Here is a 23626-nt window from a genome sequence, read left to right as displayed (position 1 = left end):
TGGATGATGGGATCTGTTGTCCTATTTACAGTCCTAATGTTCAATGCTTAATAGCAAGTTACATCATGACATATGGGCCTTGTGGTGTCTTGGAGCGTTAGAGGGTTGGGTGACCCCTTCAAGCGGGCTATGGTATTTACATCCCTGTGCAAGTATCTCCCTGTTATCTGTGCTGTACAGGATACCTGCCTGTAAAGAAAACCCTGGGGAAAGACAATTTTTATGCCTTTTTAAATCCCACTTATTTTCCCGCATAGATCTATGCCTTAGCTCAGACATTGCTGTCAGATCTGTGTCAGAGATTAAATATGCACTTGGGGGGTTTTCAGACCATTCCCTACTGGTTCTCACTCTTGCAGTATGCACCCCCTCAACACTATCTAGGGCCCCATGGAAACTGAATGCTTTTTGGATTAATCTTTTCCCAGCTCAAGCCCAGATGGGGAAGAAAATTACAGATTTTTGGCAGGATCACGTTGGCCACCCAGACGCAGGAGTGGTGTGGGAAAACTTTAAGGCTAAACTGGTGAGAATGAGGGTGCGTGATGATCCATCTTGCACTAGATGCATGGGGGATCATGGGGACTTGATCCATATGTTGTGGAGGCGCCCCAAACTGCACATATATTGGAAGGAGGTGATGGGGACTATTAATCGTGTATTTCATATTCATCTTGTAGAACACCCTAAACTATGCCTGTTAGGAATTATAGATGAAGTCCCGTGGAGGAGACCTCTAGACTAGCTATAGCCAGGGCCCTTTTCCAGGCCAGGAAATTAATTTTGATGCACAGGAAATCGACAGATCTCCCACGGTGAAGAAGTGGTTGACGCAAATAAGCGACGCTATAAGGTTGGAAAAATATATCTACCTACACAGGGTTAGTGTGACAAAATTCCCAAAAAGGTGGGCATCATGGCTAGCTGTTCCTGGTTTAACCCCTGTAGACCTGATTATGGACCTCTTACTCATGTAATTAGGCTGCGTTGGTGAAAGGGCTGGATCCTCCAGCCCGAGGCCTTGATTGTTTCAGCTACTCTGTGACTGAATGTATTCCATTGTTACAACTGATTTGCAGGTATGTTAATTGGTTTCTGTCCAAAATTGGCCCTAGTATATGAATTGGGACCTTGGATCGTGGGCTCCTTGAGGGTAGGGACCGATGTGAGTGTGCAATGTACAGGGATAGGGACAATTGTAGACACTCACTCAGGTTGAACTGGATGGACTGGTGTCTTTATTCAACCTTACTATGTATGCGGTTGAAATGTGATTATGTGCCGTGGGTGCTGTATACTAAATGCCAGGTGTTTCAGTGTAATTTGTATCGCTATGCAATTCTGTATTGTTTCTCTGTTTTATTGATTTCTCAATAAAGTTTATTTTTATTAAATAAAAAACAACTGGGCGCCAGTGTCCTTCTTTATATCAGCACTGGATTCTTCATTCCTTTGGTACTCATTCAGTTTGAATTTTCTTTTTGCTAAGATAGAAGTCCAGTCAAATACTATCTAAGCCTAATGCCTCGTACACGCTAGCTGTTTTTCTTTTTTTGTTCAACCTAGCGGGCTGAACAAAAAAAAAAAAACCTGACAGCTCAGGAGTCTTAAACCTGCTCCCACACCTATGATACTCTGTAAATAAAAGATATCTATACTTGCCCATTCTGAGGGTGCTGTGGCCTAGATACATGATTGGCTCCCAGAGCTGACTTCAGTGTAGAGAAGACGCAGCCAACAAAGCCTATAGGTAACGTTAGTGCAAAGGCAATGCAGCCATTGTCAACGATCTCTCCATTTCACTAAAGCCAGCTGTTGGGGAGTTCATGTGACTGGACCAGAGTGTTTTCAGAATAGGTAAGTAAAGACATCCCTGTACAGGGTAGTTGGCATAGGGCTTAGAATTAGTGTGGGAGCTGGTTTAAGCTTAGATAGTATTTGACTGGGCTTCTATTTTAATTTTATGTGTGTGTATATGTATATATATATATATATATATATATATATATATATATATATACACGTGTGTGTGTATATGTATGTGTATATATATATATATATATATATATATATATATATATATATATATATATATATATATATTACACATAGCGGGTAAAATAAGTATAGAGTACGTTACCATTTTGCTAGGTAAATATATTTCACCACATGTCGGTAACAACCCATGCAATCCATACAAAGAAACCAAAACAAATCCATTCAGAAATGATGTGTAATAAAATGGAATGACAGGGAAAAAGTATTGAACACGCTAACTGAAATTCATTTAAATGAGAAGTCCAGCCTGAGCTTGTTTGGCTGGGCTTCACCTATGGGCAAAAAGAGTGCAATTAGTTTTCCACGCCTGTGACCCGTTTTCATCAGAGAGCAGTCTGAAGTCCACTCTCTGCTGACGTCGCCAATATCAGTCCAGGCACCGCGTCATCCCAACTCTGGGAGTCTAGATCCGTGCCTGAACTGATAGTCTTCTCGGCGAGCCGCAGGGACGACCGCTCCCCACCCCTCCACAGCTCAGCGCTCCAGTGAGTGTGGAGGAGCAGAGCAGGAGAGCTGCTGATAGGCAGCAGTTCTCTGCTCAGGGAACTAAGAGAACCAAGTCATTGGCGATGTTCAATCGCTCGATTCTCAATGAAGAGGCATCGGGGGACAGATGCAGCATCGGACTAATGCTACATCCACCTAGGTAGTAAATCTGCAGTAACCCCGATTCCCATACTTCTCTTTTAATACTTCGCACTGAATCCTTTGTTGGTAATGACAGCTTCAAGATGCTTCCTGTATGGAGAATCTAGTCGCATGCATTGCTCTGGTGTGATTTTGGCCCCTTTAGAAATCTTTATTGCCTAGAAAAAATGGTGGTGTTCAATACTTATTTTACCTGCTGTATAGATAATTTATTTATTCATTTATTTCAGGTTTCATCATTAACATTATTTGTCACACATTACCCACCTCTGTGTGAGCTGGAGAAGCGCTATCCTGCATGTGTTGGAAACTATCATATGGCTTTCTTCGTTGATGAAGAACATCAAGGTACTACAAAAGGTATGATATGAAGAAATTCTTTCTTGCCTCTAAAGTAGATGTAAACCTTAACTAGTGCTTTCTTTCCTTAGAAAATACTGTTTTGTCATGTTTTCACCCTTTTGTTGCATCTCGGTGCTGCTGATTTTCTGCAGCCCTGTCTGCTTGAACACATGTGTTTTAAAGCAGTAGCAGCAAGTTAGGCTTCTCGATGGTAATAATTTCAGAACATACCCTTGCAATAAGCATCAGCGCAGCTGTTTGTAGTCCCCACTGAAACCAGGTATGAAAGTGTGACGACACAGAAGACCAACTGGGAGACAGGGAAAGGGCATTATCACCCCATAACAGGAGGTGCCTGAACAAGAACTTTCATGGGAGGATAACAAGGTATTATTTTAATGAAAGCTGCAAATACAATATACCGTATTTATTGGCATATAACACACACTTTTTTTCCCCCTAAAATCAGGGGGAAATCGGGGGTGCGTGTTAAACGCAGATCCCCCGCTATTTCTAACCCTTTCTGCCGCTCTCTGCGGCTTCTGGGTATTTTCGGCCGTTCTCGGCTATCTTCGGCCATTCTCGGCTATTTTCGGCCGCACTCGGCCATTTTTGGTGGCTTTTGGAAAGCCGAAAGCCGTCGAGTGTGGCCGAAAATAGCCAAGAATGGCAAGTGCAGCCGAAAATACCCGAAAGCCGCCGAGAGCAAAAAAAAAAAGAAAAAAAAAGAAATATATATATATATATATATATATATATATATATATATATATATATATATACATATATATATATATATATATATAATAAAGTAATCAAAATGTTACTAAATACACAAATGTTTTGTATGTGAATAAAATTCAAAGACGATTACCCCTATTATCATTCAGCTATGAAAAATACCATAACTATAATAATGGTGATACCACAATCCTACTGTGACTACAACTCCCATCACACTTGGAGTGCCACACAATCACAATAAGTACAATACAACTGAAGGTACCACAACCAATTTACCAATCCAAATACATATAATACTAAACCTGTGCAAAAACAAAGTCCACATAGCCAAGTGCTGAAGTTTCCACTTTAATCGTGGAAGCACACTCCCGAATGACTGTGATAAACCTGTGGTCAACGTTTGTGCGCTTTTTTTGCTCACCTCTGGTATTGTAACCTTAAAAACGATATCATATAGGTCACACAGGCTTGTGATTTCTCACTGCAGATCATAAAGGAAATCAACCTCTCCACCTTCCAGGATATGATCCTTCATGTGGGGAAAAATGGTAGACCATTCCCTTTAAGAGATTTGGTTTTACATCTCTATATTAAAGAGTGTCACTCCCAGGGAAAGAAAGAAACATCGCCAATGGTGCAGTATTATTAAAAAATATATACTTCTTTATTAAAATATATATGCACGCACAAGTACAGCCAGATGGTCAGCTTTATAGTAATATTTAGAAATGATCAGGAGCAGGTCACCAGCACATGTTAACCCTCAACAGCCAGTACCTAGCAGATTGTTCCTTTCCATGGCCTGTACATGTGCCTTAACCTTCCATCAGTTGGAATATTATTATACAGGATTTATATAGCACCAACAGTTTACGCAGCACTTTACAATATCAAACGAGACAATACAGTTACAATACAATAAAATACAAGAGGATTAAGAGGGCCCTGCTCAGAAGAGCTTACAGTCTAATAGGGTGGGGCAGGTGGTACAAAAGGTTGTAACTGTGGGGAATGAGCTGATGGAAGTGGTAGGAGATTAGTTGTAGACATGATGGGCTTTCGTGGTGGTAGCGAGTTCCAGAGGATGGGAGAGGCTCTGGAGACAAGCATGAGAGGAGGAGACGAGAGAGCTTAAGAGTAGGAGGTCTTGAGAAGAGCGAATAATCCCTCATTATTCAGTGTACAACACCAAATATCAGCCTCATCTCCACTGACTCTGGTCCAGTTGTATTCTCAGCTCCACTGTGCCATTTCCTGTATACACATCCCCTGCAACAAACCCCTGTGCCATTTCTCACGTCCCCAACAACACTTCCACTGTTCCTGGATACCATGACACAGTCTCTACTAATAAGCTGCTTACATTTTAGTGTCCACTTTTCTGCATTGTCCTCAATTCCACACCTTTTGTTTTATCCTGGGTCCTCTCCACCACCTTCAGTGGTGAGGAGTGTGTCCGAGTTTTGTGGAATGCAGTACTACTAACACCCTGCTTACCACCTCCACTGTCCCAGAATAACCTGCTTCAACTTTAACTGGCCATGTCCTGGACTCCTCTACTGCACACATGGCCCGCTGTCATACCCCCCACACTCCTGTCCTGCACATATAGCCCACTGTCATACCCCCCCCATGCCTCTCCTGCACATATGGCCCACTGTCATACCCCCCCATGCCTCTCCTGCACATGTGGCCCACTGTGATACCCCCCCATGCCTCTCCTGCACATATGGCCCACTGTCATACCTTTCACACTCCTCTCCTGCACATATGGCCCACTGTCATACCTGTCACACTCCTCTCCTGCACATACTACCCACTGCTATACTTTCTGCACTTCTCTGTGCATGCTACCCGCTTGTATTTCCTCTGAGCTCCTACACATACTGCCCCCCATCCTACCTTCTGCAATCCTCTATTGTCATATTGCCTCCTGTCATTAAATTCACATTATTTAAAAAGCTGCCATTATTTTCTGGTATTTTGTCATACCTGGCCTGATAACTGCCACAAATAGCAGCATTGCTTGATGCGAATGGGCCATCTAGGTGTTGACAGCAGAACAATAACACTGGTTTCTAAATTTAAGAATTGCTTAGTGATGATTCTTATAACTTTTATAAACATCTCACTGTTGATAAATGATCATTCCCCTTTCTTAAAAGGAAAGAGAAATCGGTTCTGCTGAGAATGGACATGTCTTATATTTAGTTCCTGTTCTAACGGAGTTTAAGGGGAACTTCATGCAAAAGCTTTTATTTTTTTTATTTTTTGATAGAATGGGAAATGGTTAGAAATTCTGCCAGACTTTTATTGATGTCATTGTCCCTATTGGTGGACATTTCATGTTGTCTTCCTATAACAATTGTCACTTTTATGATGTGTCTCTCAGGAGGGAAGCATAAAGGTGACATAAATAGTCCCTATTGCAAGATTCACCTCCTGTTCTTGTAACAGCAGTAAAACGTTAGGTCTTGGTCATAATGACAGAAAGTAAGTGTGAATGTCTCCAATAGGGACAACTTTAATAACCATTCCCCACTATACTCAAAATTTGGAGAAAAAAAGTGTTTACTGGAGTTCCACTTTTATTTCTAATCTGTTGCTCTTCATATGTATACATAGTCATATCTTACATAAAATCTTTGTAATGCAGAGTTGTTTATTGGAGAAATAAAGGCATTTAGAAAAAAAGCAGTGTTCAGGTTGAAAATGTCTTGTTATAAATGTCTGATCCGCCATTGTATGCTTTATTAATTCTTTTTTCAGAGTCTGAAGTTGCGGATAACCCTGAGTATATTACATTTTTGTATCAGATAACCAGAGGAATTGCTGCTAGGAGTTATGGATTGAATGTAGCTAAACTGGCAGATGTCCCAGAGGAAGTTTTAAAGAAAGCAGCTTGTAAATCAAAAGAGCTGGAGGGGTTAGTGGAGATGAAAAGGTGAGTACATCAACAGCATGCTTCATTCTAAAGCCCTGTATGTCTTTCTTTTTCACACCAGAGGATTCCATATCTATTCTTTATCAGTTAATTGACTTATGTGTAAGCAAATATTTTTTATGTCTTTTTTTATATATATATATATATATATATATATATACTGTTTGGCTGATTTCCAAGAACTGGAGGAAAAATGGAGCAGTTGCACACCTGCTGCAGTCACAAAGGCCTATCTCCCCATATGGGATGATACAATTATTTTATACTGTGAAGAAGATAAGTAAAACACCTGAGCAGGAATACTCTGATCTTTGTGGATGAGAAGAAAGCCAGCAGCCCCAAGAGGGAATATTTGATTCCTTCTGCAAGACGTAAAAGTGGTCAGCAGGTGTCTCAGTATACCAGATTTAACCTATAACTTAAAATATCTGTTTTGGGGGAAAAAAAATACTCTTTATGAAGGAAGTACTAAAACTAAAGTGTGTGTAAAAGCAAGCTTGCAACAACAGGACTCTGCCCCAGTTCTACTTTTTTGTCCATGATTCATCTTATTGCAATCGCTAAAGTAGCTCTCAAGCTTATCACATGCGACGGTGCTGCTTGAGAGGCTACTTTAATATACCCTAGGTACTATTGATGTTTGAGTTGGGCTCCTTTGCTTTTATTGAGGCCTGCTTTATCATTTATATTTCAATTCCTTGCTAGAGAGGAGTATGAAAAGAAAACAAGTCACCTCTGAGTGCAGAAGTAAAACTTTATATTCCCAAAAGGGTTAAAAACACTTAAAAAAGGGGCGGATGAGTAGGAGCACATCATATCAGTAATACGACATGTTGATGACATCACTTCCGGTTTGCTGTCTACGCTGGTTGTTGGCCCCTTCCTGTTGACGTCACTTCCTGGATTCGGCTTCGATGCTGTCTGAAAGCCTAGCTGTTTTCCCAGTATCCAGGAGAGTTGTGGCTTCCATCTGCCGGCCACTTCAGAATATGCTACCATAGAATTACACCTCCAAATATGCCTGAGACTTCTTGGGACTACCGGAATGCCGGACCACTTGCCATATTACTAATATGATATGCTTCTATCAATCCATCCTTTTGTAAGTGTTTTTAACTCTTTTGGGAGTATAACGTTTTAATTGTGCACTTAGAGGCTCCTTTTTTTCTTTTCATTTTACTTCCAGAGTTTGCTTCTCTTAAAGCGGAGGTCCACCCTAAAGTGGACCTTCCGCTCATTGGAACCCCCCCTCTGGCACCACAATTGGCACCTTTCAGGGGGGAGGGGGTGCAGGTACCTGTACAGTACAGGTATCTGCACCCACTTCCGGCGTAGATTCTGCAGAAGGTATGCCCCTTTCCGCAGAATCGACGCCCCTTTCCGAAGGTCCCCTGCTGCCTGCTGGGAAACGCACGGATCCCAGAGACAGCGGGGACCACCCTTATTGCGCGTTGCGACTCGCGCATGCGCAGTAGGGAACTGGGAAATGAAGCCGAAAAGGCTCCACTTCCTGATTCCCATACCCAAGATGGCGGCGGCAGCACCCGAGAGATGATTGAGAGATGCCGACATCGCGGGCGCGCTGGGCGGGTAAGTGTCAGTAAGTGTCATTATTTTAAAAGTCAGCAGCTGCAGTATTTGTAGCTGCTGGCTTTAAAAAAAAAAAAAAAACGGTGGACTCCCGCTTTAAAGTGCTACCAGAGGTGCATGAAGACCCTCTTCTATGTCTACATAGACTGAAATCTGCTTGTCTGTTACTCAGTGCGCTCTTATACACACTTTTATCTTGCTAGAGAGGAGCAAATTCATATACCGTATATACTCGAGTATAGGCCGACCCGAGTATAAGCCGAGGCCCCCAATTTACCCCCAAAAAACTGGAAAACTTATTGACTCGTGTATAAGCCGAGGGTGAGACATGGCTGTCCATCCCTGTGTGTCCGTCCATCCCTGTGTGTGTGTCCGTCCATCCATCCCTGTGTGTGTGTCCATCCATCCATCCATCCCTGTGTGTGTATCCATCCATCCATCCCTGTGTGTGTGTGTGTGTGTGTGTGTGTGTATCCATCCATCCATCCATCCATCCCTGTGTGTGTGTGTGTGTGTGTGTGTGTGTGTATCCATCCATCCATCCATCCCTGTGTGTGTGTGTGTGTGTGTGTGTGTGTGTGTGTATCCATCCATCCATCCATCCATCCCTGTGTGTGTGTGTGTGTGTGTGTGTGTGTGTGTGTGTGTGTGTGTCCGTGCAGCCTTGTGTGTGTGTCCAGCCTACCTGTGTCCCAAGCCTCTGTCCCGAGCCGCCGTCGTCCCGAGCCTCCTCCGTCCCGTGCCGTGCCTCCTCCGTCCCGTGCCTCCTCCGTCCCGTGCCGTGCCTCCTCCGTCCCGTGTCTCCTCCGTCCCGTGCCGTGCCTCCTCCGTCCCGTGCCTCCTCCGTCCCGTGCCGATGGATCGCCGCTCTTCTCGGCGGCCATTCTACAATTCAAAATTCCGCCTCCGCCTGTGATAGGCGGAACACTCAATTTCCCAGCAGCCTGTGTTCCGCCTATCACGGACATCCTCTCATACTCGTCCGTAGTATGAGAATGAGCGGATGTCCGTGATAGGCGGAACACTGACTGCTGGGAAATTCAGTGTTCCGCCTATCACAGGCGGAGGCGGAGAAGGAGGCGCGGCTTTTGAAAATTAATGTCCGCCGTCTGTCTGCTCGATACGCTGATCGAGCAGTCAGACAGCGGCGACTCGAGTATAAGCCGAGGGGGCACTTTCAGCCTCAAAAAAGAGGCTGAAAATCTCGGCTTATACTCGAGTATATACGGTACCCATTTAAAATCTTAAAGACCTGGTCATGGGGAAAAAAAGCCAAAACTGCTGGAGGTACATTCTAAGGTGCAAGCCAAATGTGGAGCTCCCCTAACAGCAAAGCATCACATTTTCCAGTTGTGTCAGACCTTGCTACCGAACCCTGCCCCAACACACGCGCACTGTGGCTCTTCCCTGTGATGGCCTCACTGGCCAATAGGAAGAGGCAGTAAAAGACTGGCCAGCTTTTTCAATTGCAATCAGGAAGTGTAAGATTCACACAGGAAAGAGATTTGCAGATGTTTCCTTTTTTTTATGAGTATTCATTTAACTGATTGCCAACCAGCTGCCGTCATTATACGGCGGCAGGTTGACTCTCCTGCGCGAATCACAGTAGCTGAATGTCGGCTAACGCAGTTGCGGGGGGAGCACAGGCGAATCCCCGTTCTGACAGGAGACATGACAGAGATCTACTGTTCCCAGTGATCGGGAACAGTGATCTCTGTCATGTCCCTGGCAGCCCACCCCCCTACAGTTAGAACACACCCAGGGAACACACTTAACCCCTTGATCGCCCCCTAGTGTTAACCCTTTCCCTGCCAATGTAATTTTTACATTGATCAATGCATTTTTGTAGCATTTTTATGTCGCTGGTCCCCAAAAAGTGTAATTTGGGGTCAGATTTGTCCGCTACAATGTCTGTCCAGCTAAAAATCGCAGATCACCAACATTACTAGTATAAACAATAAAACATTTTTTTTAAAAGTCCCTAAATCTATCCCATAGTTGTAGATGCAATAACGTTTGCAAAAACAACTCAATATACGCCTATTGGGATTTATTTTTACCAAAAATACATAAAAGAATATATATCTGCCTAAACTGATGAATAAAGTAGCTTTTATATATATATATATATATATATATATATATATATATATATATATTGGATATGTATTAAAGCAAAAAGTAAAAGATTGTTGTTGTTTTTTGTTTTGTTTTTTAAATTGTCGCTCTTTGTATACAGCGCAAAAAATAAAAACTACAGAGGTGATCAAATACCACCAAAAGAAAGCTCTATTTGTGGGAAAAAAAGAACGTCAATTTTGTTTGGGTACAACGTTGCATAACCGCGCAATTGTCAGTTAAAGCGATGCAGTGCCATATCGCAAAAAATGGCCTGGTCATTACTGGGGCAAATCCTTCTGGGGCTGAAGTGGTTTATTTAAAATCAAGTGATAGTTCCCCAGTATACCAGGCAAATGCAAGGATGGCATGTGTGAAATAAGATCCCTTTTAACAACATTTTATTTTACTATTCAAAAAAAAGTGATGAATGGGGGAAATATTGTTTTACTTCCTAAAATGTTTTTTTTTTTTTTTTTTTTAAACCCTCTGTGTGCAGTGTTTATTATAGCTATGCTTCAGGTTAATGAGGAGGAGGCAAAGTACACAGAACCAAAACCTGGGAATTCCTGCTGCACCTCTTAAGCTTCATGTACACTTGCTGGTAAATGGACATTTAGGAGCAGTTGGTTCAGCTGTCCCTAAACATGTTATCTTATCAGTACATGTACACAGGGTCTTTTCTAGGCAGTTGAGTTTATAAGCATTTTTTGGAACGCAAAATGCCTGTAACAACTTACGTAACTCGCGTTTAGCATTGTTTCGTTTACAGACGCTTTTCATTTTAACAATTTTTTATATACATATATATATATATATATATATATATATATATATATATATATATATATAATTTATTTTTATTTTTTTCGCAAACGCGGCTAAACTGACTTTTTTAAATGTCGGATTCTAGCTGTCAATTTAAATCTTTCAGGAGAGGTTAAACGACATCCCATGTGCATGAAGCCTTATGCCCTGTACACACGGTCAGAAATTCTGATGGAAAAAGTCAGATCGGATTATGTCGTCAGAAAATACGATTGTGTGCAGGCTCTATCGGACTTTTTCCATCGGAATTTCCGACGCACAACGTTTGGGAGCTGGATCTAAAATTTTTCCAACAAAATTAGATCGCATAAATTCCAATCGTGTGCAGACAATTCCAACGGACAAAGTGCCACGCATGCTTAGAATAAAATAAGAGACAAAAGCTATTCGCTACTGGCCAGTTTATAGTCCCGACGTACGCGTTTGACGTCACCTCGTTCAGAGCGATCGGATTTTCTGCCAACTTTGCGCGACCATGTGTATGCAACACAAGATTCAGAAAATACTTGCGCATTTTGTGGTCAGAATATCTGACCGTGTGTACAGGGCATTAGAGCACAAGTAGTAAACATTCTCAAAATCTAAATTTGCAAAATGCATATTTTTCACATGGAAATAGTAAATACATCCCTACATTTAACACCACTTCAAATCTATGAAACTAAGATCAGGTTTCCTAGGTTAGATGCAATTGATTAGAACCTTCCTAAGAAGTGTGAAGGTGTTATCTAGGGGCTGCTACTGAGGTGTGGTGCTATCATGCCAAGATTAAAAGAACTCTCTTTGGTGTGGATATGAGTCTGCAAGGGGTTCCGGGACACATCACAGGCCCCAGAAGACACTGGGACCATTCACAAAGCACGGCTCGCCTTGCGGTTTTACAGCTGGTTTCCCTTAGTACGGATTCTGGCACTAGGGACCTGAAACTCGGGAGAGGACTGCCCTGGACTCCTGGACAGGTACAGTGTCCTTATAAATAGTCAACAGCTACAGTTTTTTTTTGGTGGAGACTGAAGCTCTTCTTTAACCACTTGGCCTTTGGAAGATTTACCCCCCTTCATGACCAGGTTACTTTTTGCGATACAGCACTGCATTATTTTAACTGACATTTCTGTAGGAATGCTACATTTTACCCAAATAAAATTTTACATTTTGTTTCCCCACAAATAGAGCTTTCTTTTGGTGGTATTTGATCACCTCTGCGGTTTTTATTTTTTGCGTTATAAACAAAAGACAATTTAAAAAAGAAAAAATGTAATCAAAAAAATTATTTTCTGCTATAAAACATCAACAATACAAAAATTGAAAAAAATCGAATTTCTTTATAAATTTAGGCCAATATGTATTCTGCTACATGTTTTTGATAAAAAATAAAAAAAAAATCCCAAAAAGTGTATATTGGTTGGTTTACACCAGGGGTGTAAATAAAGGGCCAGTTTACTGTTCTTCAGACTTTAGGGGGGCCGTACTGTAAACAATAGGAATGGATAATGCCTCAAGCTTGGTGGGAGTAGAAAATTATATAGCACCCCTGTGGTTAGGTGGAGGAGGAATAGTTCCCAATGATTGGTATTAGTGGGTGGAATAGTACACCCATCACTGGTGTCAGTGGGAGGAGTAGTGCCCCATAGTTGGTGTCAGTTGGAGGAATAGTGCCCCATAGTTGGTGTCAGTGGGAGGAATAGTGCCCCATCTTTGGTGTCAGTGGGAGGAATAGTGTCCCAAGGGCCAGATAAAGGCAAGCTAATTCAGTGATCAGTGCTAAAAATATGCACTGTCACAGTAATGACACTGGCTGGGAAGGGGTTAAACACCAGAGGTTTATGGAAGGGTTTACTGTGTCTAGCTAGTGTTTGTGTTTACTATGTGTGCTGCTTTTACAAGGGGAAGAGATGGATTGGAGTCCCTGCTTTGCACAGTAGAACTGCTATAGGGCGGGCAGCAGATGGTTAAGGAGAAGGTAATGCCATCTGTCTGAAAGTTGAATTTGAACTGGAAATGGATCTCATAATTATCCAAAGCACATCATCATGTTCAATGAATGGCTGATAAAGAAGAAATAGACCATTCAAAGCTTTCAGCGCTGGCACACTTTGAATGACAATTGCAGGTTATGCTACACTGTACCCAAATTACATTTTTATCATTCTTTTTTCCCACAAAGAGCTTTCTTTTGGTAGTAGTTGATCACCCCTTGAATTTTTATTTTTTGTTAATTTTTTTTTTTTAAAAGATCGGAAATTTTGAATAAAAATACAAAACCGTTTTATATTTTGTTATAAAATTTTGTAATTGGGCAATTTTTCTCCTTTATTGATGAGGCTGCTGATGGGCATCAATAGGCTGCACTGATGATCACTGGTGGGCACTGATGAGGTGGCACTGAGAGACAGCACTGATACGTGGCACTTCTGGGCACTGATAGGTGGCAGTGATGGGTACTAGTAGGTGACACTGATAGGCAGCACTGCTAGGTGGTACTAATGAGACTTTTTTTTGGAACCAATGGTGGACATTGATAGGTGGCACTCATGGGCACTGATTGGTGGCACTGATGCACTGTGTGGGCACTGGCAGGCGGTACTGGTTGGCACAGATGCAGCGGCTGTGCCTCTTCCTCTTCGGGACCGATGTCCCTTACACAGAACCCGGTGATCGGCTTTTTTTTTTTCGCTGTCAGCGTGATGATAAAAAACGATTACCGATCTTCTGTTTACATCACGTGATCAACTGTCATTGGCTGACAGCTGATCATGTGGTAAGGGGCCAGGATTGGCACCCAAGTCCCATTGACTCTGTGATCACAGCGGAGCATGCAAAGGGGAGGACGTCTATTGCCGGCCTCCCAGCAATGTAGGTCCGCGCTGTAGCCGTCATTCAGCTATAGCGTGGATGGAAATAGGTTTATCCTATCATACAAATAAGACCAGCATTGAGCCAAAAAGTTTTTAGAAACAATGTGCGAGACAGTTGTCAGCTATACAAAATGCCCACATAAACGTTTTACATGACTGTGTGTATTTTATTATTATTATTTATATTATTGTATATTGTTAATAGTAAAAAAAAATCTTGTCCCAGTTTTTATATTGGTACATTTTATTTTGCTGATATAAATACTGAAATGAGAAAATGTTCCAAGAGGGTATTATATCATTGTTTTGGTCTTATATAGGTCGATGTTACATTTTACAACTGATGAGTTGCTTTGATGGACTTGCTCTTAATTTCCGTGACACCTAGCAATCTAAATGGAATCTGAGGAAACTAAAATGCATCCCTCACTAAATGAAGTCCTCTGGTTGCATCTTCACTTACTGTAGTACTTATGCTTCATTAGAGTTTGTACTAATATTCTCCCAGCTGCTTTTGATCCCTCTATGTATCAGTTCATGAGTGGACATACTTTAGTAATGCATCACCAGAGTAAAAGCACTTGCTTACCACTTATAGACTAGAGCAAATTTAAATTTCAGCTCTGTTCCAATTTGTAATTAATTTTGAAATCAAAGTTTTTACTTGCCAGTTTTTTTCTTCTCTTTTACGTTTATGCAATTATTTTCATTTTTTTTTTTAAACCACTAGAAAACAAACCTAAAGAGGAAAAAATAAAAAGGGCTTGAAAGGGATCATTTTGAGGCTTTATCGGGTATATAGGAGTAATAACAATTCTGATATTTCTCTCATGCATGTTAAAATCTGATTTTTTTTTTTGCTAGAAAATTACTTAGAACCTCAAACATTATATATTTTTTTCTGTTTCAATATTTTTATTGAAAAGTAGAATAAACAGGAACAAACAAGAGACTACAATCTGCTCCTTGTGCGCCCTCGCAGGGGCTACAAAGCATGGATGTAAAACCAAAGGGCCAGCCATCACATTATACTTATAATAAACAGAAGAAAAAAGAGGGAATATGAGTAGGGGATGGTATTTAGACTGGTTCCAGAACCAGGCAACTCGTTCCCTCGTGGTTTCCAGAGGGCAGGCCCTTCTTCCACCACCCCCTCCTACGGGGGGCAGCAGAATTCGTTAGCAATGGGAGAGATTACAAAGAAAAGTGAAGAAAAATAGGGAACAAAAGAAGAAAAGATAGAGAGACAAGAAGGGGAAGGAAGGGGGGGGGGGAACGTTCGGGTGTGGGTGCCTCGCCAAGAGGAGTCAGACCAAGCCCAGGCATGCAGCTTGGAGCGCGGGGAACTCATAGGAGATCCACGGCTCCCAGATTTTTAGAAATTTAGCATGAGAATCATGAACAATACTGGACATACGTTCCTGAAGTAACATTGCAGTCATGCGGGTTTTAACACCTTGAAAATCTACCCGTTGGGACTTCCAGGCTTGGGCAATGGTCCGCTTGGCCGCTATAAATAGATAAGTAGCCAACTTCTGTTGAGGGCCCCGCAAACCAGGTACCGGGCAATGTAGGAGAGCTAGCTATTATATATTTTTTTAAAGCTTTGCTGGAGATTAGATGGTCGCATCGGTCCTAGGCTCCCCGGTGGGATGAGAGAGCCTGTGAAAGGTGGTTTGGGGGGGGGGACCCCTTTCACCACCTGCAAAAGTAATTGGGTGGCTGTAGAGCCGCTCGGATCACTTGTACAAAAAAAAGTCAATGGCTGAAAAAAATGAATCCCTTCATGCTGTCACGGGGGGGGGGGGGGGGTTCTGGGGGTGGATTTTGCTTAGGAACATGTTAGACCCCAAGTATGAGTGTAAAATGTTGCAAAATGTGTAGTTAGCCCTTAATCATACCATAACAAAGTTGCACGTGATCTTATGCCATCAACGGCTTTAGAAAACATTTTATTTAGTTAGAAACTTAATTTTAACCACTTCCCATCCTTGGGACAATACCCAACGTCCTTGGGAACAAGTGGTGATGCCAGGATCATGGCTGTAGCAGGATGCCGCATCCATGTGTCTATATGCAAAGTGATCGTGTGAACTGTGCTGGTTTTCCATCATGCTTGTCTGACAGAAGCCAACCAAACGGCTTCTGTTGGACTGGCTGCCCTACACATGGACCGAATGTCTGACATTTTTTATTGAACCAGCCAATGTCACCCAACATTTGGCCCGTATGTACTAGGCTTTAGGTAATGCACAGCATCTATCAGCCCCACTGAAACATTGGGGCTGCACTACTTGCACTGCTGTAGCATGCCGTGCCCAAGACGGCCACCTAGCTTTCCTATGCGTCGTCCAAGCCCTAAACACAGTTTATGCAGTTGGCATCAGGGACATCGGCACTGCTTGTTTTTACAGCAGAGAATTTGCTACCTGAAGGTCCCCCCTCAAACTCGGCATTCAATCCCAACTCTTAACTTCTTTAACTGTTTCCCGACCGCCGTATAGTAAAATGACAGATAGGCAGGAGCACTCTTGCATGTGCACAGCTCAGTGATCGGTGGTGCGCCGTGTCCCTGGGATACAGGGCATCATTGATCACTGTAAAGAGCCTGTGACAAAGGCTCTTTAATATGTGATCAGCTGTGTCCAATCACAGCTGATCACAGTGTACACAGGAAATGCCGGTTATTGGCATTCCTCTCCACACACTTACAGCGCATGTGGAGAGCCGGTAATCTGCATTCCTCAGCGGGGACATCTGCACTGACCATTAGGGCACTGATCATCAGTGTCCTGGTGATCAGTGCAGCCCCAACAGTGCCCACCACTGATGTCTATCAGGGCCATCTGTCATTTCCACCTATCAGTGTTCATAAAGTTCTTCCTATCAGGGCTGCCTATAAGGGCATATCAGTGATGCATATTAGTGCCACCCCATCAGTGCAGCCTATCAGTGCCCATCAGTGCAGCCTCATCAGCACACATCAGTGAAGGAGAAAAATTACTTATTTACAAAATTTGTATAACAGAAACCACCAAAAGAAAACTATATCTGTCTATAAAAAAATATATATATATATAAAATTAGTTTTTGGTACAGTGTTGCATGATTGGGCAATTGTTATTCAAAGTGTGACAGCCCTGAAAGCTGAAAATTGGCCTGGGCAGGAAGGGGGTGAAAGTAATCAGTAGGCAAGTGGTTCAGGAAACTCGTGTTTTTTCACCTTAATGTATCCTGTGCATTAACCGCTTCCCGACCGGCGCACGACGATCTAAGTCGGCAGAATGGCACGGACAGGCAAATTGGCGTACAGGTACATCCATTTAAAATTGCCGCCGTGCCATCGCACGTTCCGGTTGGGACCCCCGTGAGTCCAGTCTCGGGTCCCGCATACTCGATCGTCTCACAGGGAAGCTGAACGGGGAGATGCGGAAGTAAACAGCATCTCCCCGTTCTGCCTAGTAACAAATGACACTGATCTCTGCTCCCTGTGATTGGAGCAGAGAACAGTGTTCACTAACACAGCCACGCCCCCACAGTAACACGCTCCTAGGACACACTTAACCCCTACACTGCCACCCCCTGGTTAACCTCACTGCCAATGTCATTTACACAGGAATCAGTGCATTTGTATAGCACTGATCGCTGTATTAATGCCAATGGTCCCAAAAAAGTGTCAAAATGTCCAATGTGCCCACCATTATGTCGCAGTCACAATAAAAATCGCTGATCACCGCCATTACTAGTAAAAAAAAAAATTAATAAAAATGCCATAAAACTATCCCCTATTTTGTAAACGCTATAAAAACCAATCAATAATCGCTTATTGCGATATTTTTTTTTTTTTTTACCAAAAATATGTAGAAGAATACGTATCGGCCTAAACTGAAGGAAAAAAATGTTTTTTTTATATATATTTTTGGGGATATTTATTATAGCAAAAAGTAAAAAATAATGTGTTTTTTTTTTTCAAAATTGTTGCTCTTTTTTGTTTATAGCGCAAAAAATAAAAAACGCAGGGGAGATCAAATACCACCAAAAGAAAGCTCTATTTGTGGGAAAAAAAGGACACCAATTTTGTTTGGGAGCTACGTCGCACAACTGCGCAATTGTGAGTTAAATCGACGCAGGGCCGAATCGCAAAAAGTGGTCTGGTCTTAAGCCAGCAAAATGGTCCGGTCTGAAAGTGGTTAAGGTGAAAAATCACTTGGCAGTCACCAGCCTCCCGTTTTTACTTACCTGAGCCCCTTCATCTCTTCAGGGATGTGCTGTCCTTCTCCCAATGGGGTCCCGGCTCTTGATTGGATAGATTGATAGCAGCGCAGCCATTGGCTCAAATCCAATGATGCGGGGGGCGGGGCCGAGTTCGGCATTCTGGTCTGTGGACACAAATGCTGGACTCAGGAGCGAGCCCGCAAGGTAACTCCCTCGGGAGAGCACTTCTCCTAGGGGGTTATCTGATGTGGGGAGGAGCTACGAGAGCCGTCAGGGGACCCCATAAGAGGATGTTTGGGGCCACTCTGTGCAAAACTACCTGCACAGTGGAGGCAAGTATGACATGTTTGTTATTGAAAAAAAAACATCCTTTACAATCAGTTTAACCACTTAACAACCGGCCCATAGCCGATTAATGGCTACAGGGCGGTTGTTTAACTCTGCAAGGCCGTTAATTAATGGCCTCCTGGAATTCCGCTCTCGCGCACCCCCTGGGGCGTGCACTCGAGAGCATCCGTGACCGCCGTGTCCACAGGACCCGGCGCATCGCGGTATCATCGCGGCCGTTTACCACGTGATCGCTCCGTCAAATGATGGAGCGATCACTTGTAAGGTCCTCCCTCCCCTCTCTGTACCGATCGGTACAGCGGAGGGGGAAGAGATCGGTGTCAGCAGCGCTGTGGGCTGCATCTGCAGTGCCCACATCGCTGCTCACCGAAATTTAACTCCTCAACTCCCTGCCAATACTCTGCAATACCCAATACCCTGCCAATACTCTGCAATACCCGCCAATACTCTGCAGTACCCTGCCAATACTCTGCAATACCCAATACCCTGCCAATACTCTGCAATACCCAATACCCTGCCAATACTCTGCAATACCCGCCAATACTCTGCAGTACCCTGCCAATACTCTGCAATACCCTGCCAATACTCTGCAATACCCTGCCATTTTTTTTATATTTTTTATTTATTTATTTCAGGCTTCCCAGCCTAGAGGTGAGATGTGTGGTCTTATTGACCCCATATCTTACTGTAAATAGGACCTGTCATGCCATACTCCTATTACAAGGGATGTTTACATTCCTTGTAATAGGATTAAAAGTAATCCAAAAATTTATTTTTGGGGAAAAAAAATGTCAAACTAAAATAAATAAAGTAAAATTAACACTAAAAAAGAAAAAAAAAATTAAAGCACCCCTGTCCCCATGTGCTCGCATGCAGAAGCGAACGCATACGTAAGTCCCGCCCACATATGAAAACGGTGTTCAAACCACACGTGAGGTATCGCTGCTAACGTTCGAGCGAGAGCAATAATTTTGGCCCTAGACCTCCTCTGTAACTCAAAACATGTAACCAGTAAAAAAATTTAAAGCGTCGCCTATGGGGATTTTTAAGTAGCGACGTTTGGCGCCATTCCACGAGCGTGTGCAATTTTGAAGAGTGACATGTTAGGTATCTACTCAGCATAACTTCATCTTTCACATTATGCAAAAACATTGGGCAAACTTTACTGTTTTGTTTTCTTAAGCACAAAACAGTTTTTTGGTTTTTTTTTTTTAAACGTGTTTCCAAAAATTGCAGCGCAAATACCACCATTGTATTCTCTACGGTCTTTGCTAAAAAAACATATATAATGTTTTGGGGTTCTATGTAATTTTCTAGCAAATAAATGATGATTTTTACATGTAGGGGAGAAATGTCAGAATTGGCCTGGGTGCTCCAGAAAGCCTGATGGAGCTCCCTGCATGTTGGGCCTCTGTATGTGGCCACTCTGTGTAAAAGTCTCACACATGTGGTATCACCATACTCGGGAGTAATAGCAGAATGTGTTTTGGGGTGTAATTTGTCGTATGCATATGCCGTGTGTGAGAAATAACCTGATAATATGGCAATTTTGTGAAAAAAAAAAAGGAAAAAAAATCTTGATTTTGCAAAGAATTGTGGGAAAAGATGACAACTTCAAAAACCTCACCATGCCTCTTACTAAATACCTTGGAATGTCTTCTTTCCAAAAAGGGGTCATTTGGGGGGTATTTGTACTTTTCTGGCATGTTAGGGTCTCAAGAAATGAGATAGGTCGTCAGTCCTTCGGGTGTGATCAATTTTCAGATATTGACTTTATAACTTTCACAAAAACCAAATAATATCCACCAATTTGTACTTATTTTTACCAAAGATATGTAGTAGTATAAATTTTGGCCAAAATGTATGAAGAAAAATTACTAATCTGCTAAATTTTATAACAGAAACAAAGAAAAATTCATTTTTTTTTTTTACAGAATTTTCTGTCTTTTTTCTTTTATAGCAAAAAAAATAAAAAAAAACAGCGGTGATTAAATACCACCAAAAGAGAGCTCTATGTGAAAAAAGGACAAAAATTTCCTATGGGTACAGTGTTGCATGACTGAGTAATTGTCATTCAAAATGTGAGCGCACCGAAAGCTGAAAATTGGTCTGGTTATTAAGGGTGTTTAATTGGCCAGTGGTCAAGTGGTTAAAGACAAAATTCCCAGTCTATTGCAGTCAATTTTTGCATCGATCATTCAAGCAGGAGCTGCTTTCATTGGTTCCTTCTTGCTTGCTGAAGCTGGAGATATGTGCTGGTCCCACAAAAGATGGGAGAGATTTCATTAAATTAAACAAATGTCCTGAAGGCAAGTAGTTGATAACGGTCAACTTGTGAGATAATAGACATAAATTGCTGAAAATAAACATGGTTAGAAAATAACAAATCGAGGGAAGAAAAGCAGAAAGTTTGATCTGTATTTACTTGAATGTCTTGTTTTTAAGCTATTATCCTAATCAAACAATAAGAAGGCATCCTATCTTCAATGGGCATAATATATTTTAAACCTTCCTTTTGCATGTTGTGTTTTGCCAGGAAGAAAATGAAGACATTTCAAGGAGCCTGGAATAGTCAGAATTCGGAGGATCTACGGGAATTATTAGATGCTAAGCATCTTAACTAAATATACATTGCAACAAACTGAACATACCAACATCATGATGTCCCTGTGCTGAAAGACTAGTCATTATTCGCTGGTGATACCGAAATCCGTTTTTCATGTTTGTTAAATGCAGCTGGGAATCTCTCTTCCTTGATTAGAGGTCTCTAGCTGTTTAGATATAGACTCAGCAAATAATACGTAGACTCCTACACAGTTTGGTTAAAGTGTAAGGATTTCATTTAACGTAAAATATAACAAAACCTAAAAACAAACATGTATTATATTGCAGCTTACTAGTCCTTACATGTGGTGGCTGCATTTGTTTTCAGTCTAAGAACATTTTTAGCAAGTACAGAAAAATACCTGTTGACTTTGCCAGAAATGCAACCATAGCTTCCTTCATAAATACAATGGGATGAGTGTAGCCACCCAGAGACAGAAAGTGTGTTATTTACTAATATTTATGTTTTTTATTAGAATTTGATTCGTTTAAAAATTAGGTGAAAATAAAGGGAAAAAAGCCTGAAAAAAATCAACAAATGCAAGCCACCACACCTAAGGACCTGTAAACTGAAAAACATTACATTTTTGTTTTGGGGTTTAGATACGCTTTAGGAGAACTTCATTTAACAGTTACTCGTATATGTGCTGGCGTTTTCTCTTAACATTAACATTTTTGTCACTGTTGACTACAAAATGTAATCATCAACTTCTGTCAATAAAATCTTTTAAGTATAAGGTGCTATTATCATCATTTCCCAAACTATTAATGTGAAGGATACAAGCCTGTCGCGACTAGCTAAGCAAGATGAGAACCTTGTTTGGTGTAGGAGGAAATGAGGAGACCCAAATCTAACTGACTGACCATGTACAGGCAGATACAAATCTTATCTGCAACCCTCAAATTTACCTGCCAGCTACAATACTGGTGTTACTCACTGTTCCCACTGCCCACACACACCAGACACCAGGGACGGACTGACCATTGGGCCACTCCCGAGGGCCCCGTGCCACTAGGCCCCAGGGTTGCCAGCCTCATTAAAACCAGGGAAAGTATGTAAAAATCTGATTTCTTTTACATCTGTCTCTGAAATGTCCCTTACCAACATCCTTTTGGTCTAAAAATCCTTACATTATAGCTACCCCACCTCTCCAGTACCTTCTCAGCCAATAGAAACATGTCTGTGTATACTGTGTGATTGTATACTGTGTGTGTTTGTGTATACTGTGTGACCCCATAATGTCTGGGGGCCCCATAATCTCCTATTGCCCGGGGGTCCCATGAGTTGTCAGTCCGCCCCTGCCAGAAACACGACTTACAATAGCTTGCTGCTAATTAGCAGTTTGTCCCCTGACTGGTGTGTTAGGCGAACATGCACACACACACAGTTCTCTGGCAAATCTGAATACTTTACACACGAATACTGAATCTGCTTGCACTCCGCAACACACAATATATAGAATAACTATATAACTATTAAGTTGCTTAGACTGATCCTACAACATAACGCTGTCTCTGGGGATATACATTAAGTTTTAACTTAGTACACATGAGCCACTTATTCTTTTTGTAATTAAGTATCCCAAAGATGGGCAGTGCGTCAAATATGTACAAAGAGGAAAAAAGACAAAAGGACATGCAAAGTTTGGCTAGTGGCTATTAAATAAAATGGGAGAAAAAACTAGAAATAAACAATATTGTTTATCCTGCTGACGGGAGCATGCTGAGGTCCAGCAATTGGTCTTGTGTAGAACACTGTCCATATCTCATGCTCCTTGATTGAGATATTGATGTGGGCTGGACTCTAACCTTTGGCCAGTCAAGGCCGGGGTGGTGCCTCCCCTACTAGGAGAGTTTCCACCTTCTGAAGTGGCGATGGGTTAAATTAACCGTCCGGTTCTGAGTGCTGGGTCAAAATGCAAGCAGGCTTCATACAACTGTTTTGCAGATCTCTCAGGGTTTCTGTACTACTGACACATACCATTTTTTTTTTTTTTTGCACATAGCCTGAAATGTGCATTATCATTAGTTGCATCTCTCTGCAACTACAATTTTATGTTTGATGGAAGCTCAAAAAAAGAATCTTCTGGTCTTTAAAACAAGGTCAATTGTTGGTAGACGGTTTGGAGTCGTCTGACTGTACAGCCCTCTTCCCCGGCTGAGCTTATAATTGAAATGGCTAGAGAGTGACATTGAGGCTCAGTAAGGTAACTGTGTGTTTAGGCTTACAGTATCTTTAGCTACAAGAATGTGGGAACTCTGTTGGCATATAGATGTCCGTTCTGGCCTACAAGTCTGTTCTTTCCTTTCAAATTGTATTTGGGAACATTTG

General features: G+C 41.9%; 1 protein-coding gene across 1 annotated transcript in view; it reads left to right on the top strand.

Annotated features, from left to right (window-relative positions):
- MSH3 (mutS homolog 3) overlaps nt 1-22031 on the top strand; it is a 290671-nt gene extending 268640 nt beyond the window's left edge. The window contains exons 22-24 of the mRNA XM_077462464.1: nt 2937-3066; nt 6562-6736; nt 21227-22031. Coding sequence (XP_077318590.1) covers nt 2937-3066; nt 6562-6736; nt 21227-21314 — 393 coding nt within the window. The 3' untranslated portion in view covers nt 21315-22031. The remainder of the gene's footprint in view (nt 1-2936; nt 3067-6561; nt 6737-21226) is intronic.
- Nucleotides 22032-23626: the final 1595 nt, after the last annotated feature.

This window comes from Lithobates pipiens, unplaced genomic scaffold, assembly GCF_037356315.1.
Source record: "Lithobates pipiens isolate NorthernLeopardFrog02 unplaced genomic scaffold, aLitPip1_a1.2 Scaffold_3, whole genome shotgun sequence".
Lineage (NCBI taxonomy): Eukaryota > Metazoa > Chordata > Amphibia > Anura > Ranidae > Lithobates > Lithobates pipiens.
The sequence above is the reverse complement of the archived record's forward strand: the minus strand, read 5'-3'. Positions and strand labels throughout refer to the sequence as shown.